Here is a 9,571-nt window from a genome sequence, read left to right as displayed (position 1 = left end):
CCCGGAAATATCAACCCCCCCGCTTTGTGTGCTTTTTTTATCCACCACCATTTTATTATCGTCCACACCAAACATCAAGTGACGCTTCACATCATTTAAAAATAAACCAACAGAGGCGTTAACCCTCGAACAGAAAGGTCTCAGGCGGGATGTGGCTGCCGAAGGGTGCGCCCTGCATCAAGGTCGAATCAGGCCAAGTGCTGTCCGTGTGTGTGTCCGTGTGTGTGTCCCTGTCCGTGGTGTGTGTGTGTCCGTGTGTGTGTCCGTGTTCGGCCGGATCGAGGGGGCCGAACGGGCGTGGCACGGGCTAGAGAAGAGATGGAGTGATGTGGTACAGGAGGATGTGAAGCTGAATGGACTTGCCGATGACTGGTACCAGCGGTGTCAAGATCGGCATCTGGAGGAGGCTCGTGAAGGACGCTACTGGGCAGTTTGAGGTAGTCGCCCTCCAACAACAACGGAGGGCGGAGGAGCGACGCTCACAACAACGAGCGGAGCGCCGGGTGGCTAAAGCACAGGGAGTTGGCACAGTAGGGGGCACAGGTGGTGCATCAGCCAGTTATCTCGGTCAGTCGACCCGTGGCACCTGGGTCTGCCCCGTGACCTCCTGCCAGCGGGCGTTCGACACTTCATGTGGCCTCAAGGTGCACATAGCCTGGCACAAGCGTCGTGGTGACATCATCGCCACTCCGTGCGAATGGCGGTTGTTGTGTCCGTGCGTGTGTGTACGTGTGTACATGTGTGTGTGTACATGTGTGTGTGTGTGTACAGTGTGTGTCCAGCGTGTGTGTAGTGGGGAGCGGTAGTGCAGCGGTCAGCGCACTGCGCTACGAACCCGGCGACATGAGTTCGATTCCCGCTCACAGCCAACACCGATTATCTGAATCGGTCCTGGGCCTCCCCTAGGATGACTCAGCCTCAAATGAGTACCCGGTGCGGTGTGTAAACATCGCCACTGGGGAAACGAAGGCGGCTGGGCGTGGTGCTGTCCACCCACCCCCTCGTGTGCCGTTCCAGCCTTCATAGGTGCTCGCTAACAGCACTTGACCAAACAGTCTGTTAGTGAGTGTGTGAGTGTCAGAGTGAGTGTCAGGGTGAGTGTGAGAGTGTCAGAGTGAGTATGTGAGTGGGAGAGTGAATGTGTGCCATCAACATCTAGACACGGGCTATCATAAAGACCATGATGCCCAGCGGCAGGGTCCACGCGATGGAGGCCGGAGACCGGAACGTCGATCCGAGTCCTGCTCCGCAGGTCGTGGTGATGGTGCTGTATCCTGCACACAGACAAAAGACACAGGGTCCCCCGTGTAGCCTTAGCAGACTGTTGGGGCAAGTGCTGTCAACCGACTACCGGCACACGAGGGGGTTGGTGGCCAGCACCACGCCCTGCCGCCTTTGTAACGTGCGTGAAGCTATGAGGATACGTGTGGCCGAGGTATGCGAGCAAGTATGTGTGTTCGTGCAGAGTGTACGGTATAGGAATTTGCTGACGGGAACGGGGAGTGGTGGCGCAGCGGTTAGCGATCAAACTCGGGTCACTTCATCCATGGTTCGAACGCAGTGCGCTAACCACTGCGCCACCGTTCCAACTCCATCATCGGTTTAATGCTCAAATTTTAATCTGTTTTTAGAAGGCAGGAGCTGAATCTACGTGGCCGATCTGTGGGTGTGACGCGGAGCCAGAAGACCTAATAAGATATTGACAAAGGTTCCACCGTGTAGCCTCTAACAGACTGTTGGGGCAAGTGCTTTCAGCGAGTAGCAGCAGCACCTAGGAAGGCTACCGGCAGTGTGGCACACGAGGGGTTGGGTCTGTCAACCTTCGCGCCCGGCCACCTTTGTCTCCCCAGTGGCGATGTTCCCCACAAGACGATGGTTACGTGGGGGGCGGTCGTGTAGCGGTTCGCGCTACGCTGCGCTAAGAACCCAGCTACGACCCAAGTTCGATTCCCGCTCACGGCCAACATCGGTGACGATTATCTGAACTGGTCCTGAGCCTCCCCTAGGTCGACTCAGCCTCAAATGAGTACCTGATGCGGTGTGTAGTAAACATCGCCACTGGGGAGACAAATGCGGACGAGCGTGGTGCTGGCCACCCACCCCCTCGTGTGCCACAGTGTCGGCCTTCGTAGGTGCTGCGCTAACAGCACTTGCCCCAACAGTCTGTTCAGGCTACCCAGGGGATCTGTGTCTTTGTGTGAGTCTGTGTGGGTGTGAGTCTGTGTGTGTGTGTGAGTCTGTGTGCGAGCGAGTCTGTGTGTATGTGAGTCTGTGTGCGAGCGAGTCTGTGTGTAAGTCTGTGTGCGAGTGAGTCTGTGTGTGAGTGAGTGAGTCTGTGTGCGGTGTGTGTGTGTGTGTTGAGTGAGTCTGTGTGTGAGTGAGTCTGTGTGCGAGTGAGTCTGTGTGCGAGTGAGTCTGTGTGCGAGTGAGTCTGTGTGTGAGTGAGTCTGTGTGCGGGTGTGTGTGTGTGTGTGAGTCTGTGTGCGGGTGTGTGTGTGTGCGAGTGAGTCTGTGTGTGAGAGTGAGTCTGTGTGCGGGTGTGTGTGTGCTACCTTGGGCCGTGACGGCTGCGGACTTGATGTTCTTAATCCACTGATCCTTGTTCTGAGCAACGGTCGCCCTGTGGGCACAACGGGAACTCACATCGTCATCATCATCGTCGTCATCGTCATCTTCGTCATCATCATCGTCGTCATCATCGTCGTGGTGGTGGTGGTGCTGGTGATGAAGATGATGGCGGTGGTGGTGAGGGTGATGATGGTGAGGCACAGACGGTGCATCAGTCAGCCCGTGGCATCTGGGCTCTGGCCTGTGACCTCCCCCTGCCAGCCGCGAGAGCCTTTGACACGTGACGGTGGCCTCACAACGTGCACCTAGCCTGGCACGGGCGGCGTGGTGACGTCACCGTCACTTAGTGGGGAATGGCAGGAAGTTGGAATGGGTATTGGGGAGTGGTGGCGCAGCGGTTTATCACAAACAAACACAAAGATCCCCCGTGTAGCCTTAACAGACCCCAGTAGCGATGTTTACTACACACCGCTACACCAGGTACTCATTTGAGGCGGAGTCGACCTAGGGGAGGCCCAATTAACCCGTCACTGGTGTTGGTTGGTGGCTGTGAGCGGGACTCGAGGTGGGGCGCAGTAACTGCGACTGCTCCCCACACACAGACACGCGCACACTGACACACACCGACACACAGATAACAAAGCCACACAGACACACAACAACAACAACAGCCGCCATACGCCACTAAGTGGCGGTGACGTCACCACGACGCTTGTGATAGGCCATGTGCACCTTGAGGCCACGTGAAGTGTCGAATGCCCGCTGGCAGGAGGTCACGGGGCAGACCCAGGTGCCACGGGTCGACTGACTGAGATGACCGAGATAACTGGCTGATGTACCACCTGTGCCCCCTACTGTGCCAACTTGCTGTGCTTTAGCCACCAGGTGCTCTGCTCGTTGTTGTGAGCGTCACTCCTCCGCCGTCCGTTGTTGTTGGAGGGCGACTGCCTCCAACTGCCCAGTAGCATCCTTCACGAGCCTCCTCCACAGAGGCCGATCTTGACACCGCTGGTACCAGTCATCGGCATGTCCACTCAGCTCCACATCCTCTTGTACCACATCACTCCATCTCTCTCTAGCCGTGCTGCGCCCGTTTAACCCCCTTGATCCAGTCGAACAAACGCTGTTTGGGCATGCGGTGATTGGGCATGCGGGCTACATGGCCCAGCCAACGCAGCCTTGCCTGCCGGAGGAGCTCACTGATGGGACTTTGTCCAGATCTTTCGAGGATTTGTGAGCTCCTCACACAATCCAGCCTGGTTAAACCCAGGATTGATCGTAGGCAGGCCAGCCTAAATGTTTCTAGCCGGAGAAGATGTTCCATTAGGGGGGTCCACGTTTCGCAAGCATAGCGAAGGGAGGGAATGACTGTGGCCGAGAAGACCCGAAGCTTCGTGCGGAGCGACAGACCAGGTAGCTTCCACACAGCGTTACACAACCGATGAAAAGATAATGCCGCTCGACTGAATCGGAGTGGGACCTCTGCTGTTAAACCGGAGCCGGCCATGAGCACACTGCCCAGGTATGGGAAACTCTCCACTCTCTCCACAACTGCCCCATCACCGATTGGGAGTTGTGGGGGTGGAGTGCCCGATGGTACAAAATACCCAGGCAGGTGCTTCGTTTTGGTGGGGCTGATGGTAAGGCCCACCTCTTAATGGCACACTCCAGTTTCAGCAGCAGCGCCTCCAACTTCTCCTCTGAGTGAGCCGCAATTACCAGGTCATCGGCATACGTAACATAGTTGACCAATAGGGAGCCATCCCTTGACCGCACCCGGGCATCGATCAGCCTCCCATTGTATCTGTACCAGATGCAAATTCCTCCGGTACAGTTACTGAAGGCTTCACGAACTACGTGGTCGAAATAAATGTTAAATAATGTTGGAGCCAGAGGACATCCCTGTCGCACCCCAAGGTGACCAGGGAATGGCTCTAACTCCCGGCCACGTAGTTTTACCCGGGCCCGCTCACCATCATGAAGGTCCTTAATGATCGTGAGCAGCGGGTCAGGGACTCCGAAAGCACGAAGAACAACCCAGAGCCCAGGCCTACTGATGGTATCATAGGCCTTGACCAGGTCATAAAGCAGAGATGTAGGTCTTGTTGGAATTCCCTACATCTCTGCTGTAGCAGACGGACAGAAAATATGGCATCTGTGCAGGACTGCTCTTTCCTGAAACCACATTGGGGCTCCACAAGCCTCTCCTCAGCGTGCCTAGCAAGGCGGAGTTGAATAATCCTTGCCAGGACCTTTCTCGTCACACTGAGGAGTGAGATGCCCCTGTAGTTGTTACAGTCTGTGCGGTCTCCCGTCTTAAAGATGGGGACCATCAGGGCATCCTTCCAGACACACACACTGACACACAGATAACAAAGACACTCACACACAAACACACACATAGAAAAAAGCCACACAGACATTCACACAGATACCAAAGCCTTACACAAACTCGACGCTGGCTGGCGCTCCGCTCTTGGGAGAAGTCCAGATGTAAACGGAGTTGACCTTATTCGTCGTGCTGCTATGGGTCATCGTGTCACTCGCAGACGAGCACTGGGGGGGGGAGTGAATGGGGGGAGGGAAGAGAAGGAGGAGAGGGAGGGAGGGGAGGAGGGGGAGGAGAGGGAGGTAACAGGGAGGGGATAGGAGGGAGGGAGGTGGAGAGGGAGGGGTCAAGCTAAAATTATAAAACTGGTGACGAATTGGCCACATTCTATTTATGTGACGACCCTTACTAATTGGCTGCATCGGGTAATGGCGGATTTAACTACATTTATATATTTACGTGATCTAACCCCAAAAAACCTGTATTATGGATGATATTGGTCGTGAAAGCCTACTACGTCTTAAACTCTAATAAAGGAGCTTGTTTTTTGTGTTAGATCGCGTAAATATATCAATGTGTCATTAAACCCGCCGCCACCACCCGACACAGCCAGTCAGTAAGGAGGTTTGTGCCACGTAAACACAACGAGAACGATTAGTGACTTAGTACAGCGCAAACCAGGTGTGTGTTGGAACGTAAAACAACATTGCCGATTCTGGCTGTCGCCTGATGAGGCTGCTGCTGGTTGTTGTTGTTGTTGTAACCACCAGCGAATCGTCACGGTACTCGAATCGTCACGGTGCTCGAGTTGTAAACGTTGTGAGTTTACTCTCCGACACACAACCGGTTAGTGCTGAACTAGGAACTAATTTGGTTACGATTTGTGATCATATCACACTCCGATCATTAAGTCGCCAATTATGAGAACTAAAATTCCTTTCGTGTCCACGGGTGGTGGTGGTCCAGGTGGGGCTCGGTGTGTGGGTGGTGGTGGTCTAGGTGAGGCTCGGTGTGTGTGGGTGGTGGTGGTCTAGGTGAGGCTCGGTGTGTGTGGGTGGTGGTGGTAGTGGTGGCCCAGGTGGAGCTCAGTGTGGGGTGGTGTGGTGGTGGTCCAGGTGGAGCTCGGTGTGTGTGGGTGGTGGTGGTAGTGGCCCAGGTGAGGCTCGGTGTGTGGGTGGTGGTGGTGGTCCAGGTGGAGCTCGGTGTGTGGGTGGTGGTGGTGGTCTAGGTGAGGCTCGGTGTGTGTGGGTGGGTGGTGGTGGTCTAGGTGGGGCTCGGTGTGTGTGGGTGGTGGTGGTAGTGGCCCAGGTGAGGCTCGGTGTGGGTGGTGGTGGTCCAGGTGGTGATACCTGCATGACCTTGGTGTCTGCGGGTGGAGTGGCCCAGGTCCCGACGGGAGTGGAGCAGCCTGGAGCCCGGGCCTGCATGATCACACCTTGGTAGGTTCCGTTCACGGTCACTGATGGGGAAGCGGGGAGGGGGTGGGGGGTTCCGTGTGCTCACATCAAGCTCACGGGCAGCCGACGTCAACAATAAACATCTCGTCCAGGGGACCCTGCCGGTCGAGCCTCCACCGGCCTCAACCTTCCTACGCCGCCAATGGCTTCACTGTCAACCGAATCGAGACCGGGGGGTGGGGGGAGAACCGGGGGTGGGGGGGGCACCAGGGGGTGGGGGGACACCGGTGGGGGGGGCACCGGGGGGGGCATTGGGGTGGGGGAACACTGGGGTAGGGGGGCACGGGGGGGGGGGTGGGGCACCGGAGGGGGGGTGGGGTCCCACCAATCCCAATCCACCGACCGCCATCGTGAAGACGAAGAAGAAGGGATTGATTTTTACTTCTCATAATTGGGTGGGTAAAGAGAAAACGCCACCCGGATGAATGTTGGGTAAGAGTCCACGTTCTATGTCGTGCCACCCCCTTCCCCCACACAGTCACCACCAGACGCAGCCACGCGAATGCAACTCGCGAGCGTTGCGAAGCCGCCGGCGCTCGCTGACTGCGACCGCTTCAGCTCGAACTCATCTGGTGAGTTCGAGAGAGACTCGCAGGCGGATTTGGCAACGCTCGCTCACCGACTCACTTCACCCACATAATCATTCACCCAGCCACTCACTCACCCAACCATCCACACAATGACCCAACCACCCACACAATGACCCACCCACACAATGACTCACCCACATAATCACTCACCCACCAAATCACTCACCCACCCACTCAGCCACTCACCCAACCATCCACCCAATCACTCACCCACCCAATCACTCAGCCACCCAATCACTCACCCACTCATCCACCCAATCACTCACCCAGCCATCACTCACCCCACTCACTAACGAGGACAGTAACCACGGTGGTCGTCGCTGTAGAAGAGTAACAAGGAGGTGACTGGCCGCCATGTGAGCGAGCCGGCGAGTGACCGACCTGAATCATCGCAGAGCCCCTCCCCCACTTCCTCACCTCTCCCCCTCTACTTCCTCACCCCCCCCACACACACTTCTCACCACCTCCTCACCCCCCCACCTCCTCACCAGTGAGGCTGGAGGTGTTGGTGAAGGTCGTCCCCGAGACGTTGATGCTGTAGACGAGGCTGGGGACGGCCATCCCGTGGCCCGGGGTCATGGAGCCGCAGGTTTCCTTGGGGGCCCCATCCCCGTAGGCCTCGGCCCCCGCGGGGCCCCCCAGCAAGCGAGGAGGAGGAGGGGGAGGGCAAGCCACGCTGACATCTGCAGCCTCATGGAGCTCTGCACGGCACGGGGGAGCAGGTGGGGGGGGCAGGTGGTGAGGGGCAGGTGGTGAGAATGCAGGTGGTGAGGGGACAGGTGGTGAGGGGGCAGGTTGGGGGGGGCAGGTGGTGTAGTAGCTACTACACGTGTAGTAGCTACACGTGTAGCTGCGGCACGTGTCGCAGCTGCTTACACGTGTAACAGCTACGACACGTGTTGTAGCTACTACACGTCTAGTAGCTACTACACGTCTAGTAGCTACTGCACGTGTAGTAGCTGCAGCACGTGTTGTAGCTGCGACACGTGCAGCAGCTACACGTGTCGTAGCTACAAATGCTACGGGCCCCGCACTTTCAAGGGCCCCGCGCTAAATGCTGTCAAGCTTTCAATTCCGGTTCAGTGATTCTGCACTTGCTCTATTACTATAGTACTATACTGCCCTTCAACTTTTACGAACGACTGGGTGTTTAAGGTTAGCGATTTGTCGTATTATCCGGCTGTATAGCAAATGAGAAATACAATAACTTTACTGTGCACGTAAAACAATTGTGTTTTAATATTTGTGTTTATTTAGGGCCCCGTTATAGCATAAGCGCCAGGCCCCGCACTATCTTACTCCGGCAGTGCACGGGGGATCTTTGTGCTTGTGTGTGACCTGCCAGCAGCAGCAGCGAGCACTTCACGCGATGGCTTTGAAAGTGCACCTAGCCTGGCACGAGAGCGTCGTGGTGACAAAGATCCCGCGTGTAGCCTTGGAGGGGCAAGTGCTATTCACGAGTAGCAGCTATAAAGGCTACCGGCACTGTGGCACACGAGGGGGTGGGTGGCCAGCACCACGCCCGGCCGCCTTTGTCTCCCCATTGCCGACGTTTACACATCGCACCAGCTACGACATTTGAGGCCCAGTTGGCCTGGTAACATTTAGCGCACAGATACATACACACAGAGATACATACGCAGATACATACACACAGATACACACAGATACATGCACACAGATGCATACACTCACAGATACAACGCTGTGTGTACTGTCTAACACAGACAAATATCCCCCGTATAGCCTCAACAGACTGTAGGGGCAAGTGCTGTTAGCGAGCACCTATGAAGGCCGGAACGGCACACACAGAGATACATACACACACAGATACATACATACACACACAGAGAGATGCACACACACAGATGGATGCATACATACACAGAGGACCCGGAGAAGAGAGAAACCGCAAACTCCAAACATACAGCAGCAGGCGTCAGGGTCGGGATCGTACCCACGACCTCCTGCATACCAGGCGAGGTAGTCAACATCTCGCTCCCATGTCCTATCAGACTCGTTACACTGCAGGAGGACTCCGACAAACTCAGACGCTCTCGTCCGCATGTCCAGTACAGAAGCCAGATCCTTACCTTGACCGTGAAACTCGAGACACTTGGCGTACAACGACCTTGAAAGGTGCACCTAGCCTGGCACGAGACGTCACCAGAGACAGGTTGGTGCCAGCTGCGTGTCGCTCGCTCTCGCTCTCTCTCTCTGCGATGTGGGCGTTGGGGTCGGTTGCTTGGTTCCAATCTACACGACGGCACAGCCGAGATTATTTATAGCCAAGTGCCCCCCCCCACCAACACATGAGGCGTCAAGGTGACTTGGGAGATGTTGACTACCTCGCCTGGTATACAAGGGGGGGGTTCGTGGGTTCGACCCCCACCCTGGCCACGCCTGCTATAGTATTTTGGCGTGTGGCGAGATGTTGAATACCTCGCCGAATGGCTCACAGTGTTATACGAAATAAATCAAATGAAATAAATAAATAAAATAAATAAATAACTGGTATTCAGCAGGTCGTGTTGCATATTTGGAGTTTTGCGGCGTCTCTCTACCTGTGGTCACGCGGATTTTTTTCCGGGTCTCCTCCCCCCCCCCCTCCACATTTTGAATCAATA

At 56.0% G+C, this 9,571-nt stretch overlaps 1 protein-coding gene across 1 annotated transcript; it reads right to left on the bottom strand.

Annotated features, from left to right (window-relative positions):
• Positions 1–9,286, bottom strand: LOC133362923 (putative ferric-chelate reductase 1). Its single transcript, XM_061581903.1, has 6 exons — positions 9,038–9,286; positions 7,433–7,645; positions 6,247–6,356; positions 5,015–5,124; positions 2,553–2,620; positions 1–1,274 (listed from the first exon to the last, which is right to left on the bottom strand). The coding sequence occupies exons 2-6, from the start codon at positions 7,521–7,523 to the stop codon at positions 1,156–1,158; spliced, it is 498 nt and encodes a 165-aa protein (XP_061437887.1). The 5' UTR covers positions 7,524–7,645; positions 9,038–9,286; the 3' UTR covers positions 1–1,155.
• Positions 9,287–9,571: the final 285 nt, after the last annotated feature.

This window comes from Lethenteron reissneri, unplaced genomic scaffold, assembly GCF_015708825.2.
Source record: "Lethenteron reissneri isolate LAM-NWPU_2019-01 unplaced genomic scaffold, ASM1570882v1 scaffold_1638, whole genome shotgun sequence".
NCBI classification, from domain to species: Eukaryota; Metazoa; Chordata; class Hyperoartia; order Petromyzontiformes; family Petromyzontidae; genus Lethenteron; species Lethenteron reissneri.
This window is presented reverse-complemented; position numbering and strand designations above follow the sequence as displayed.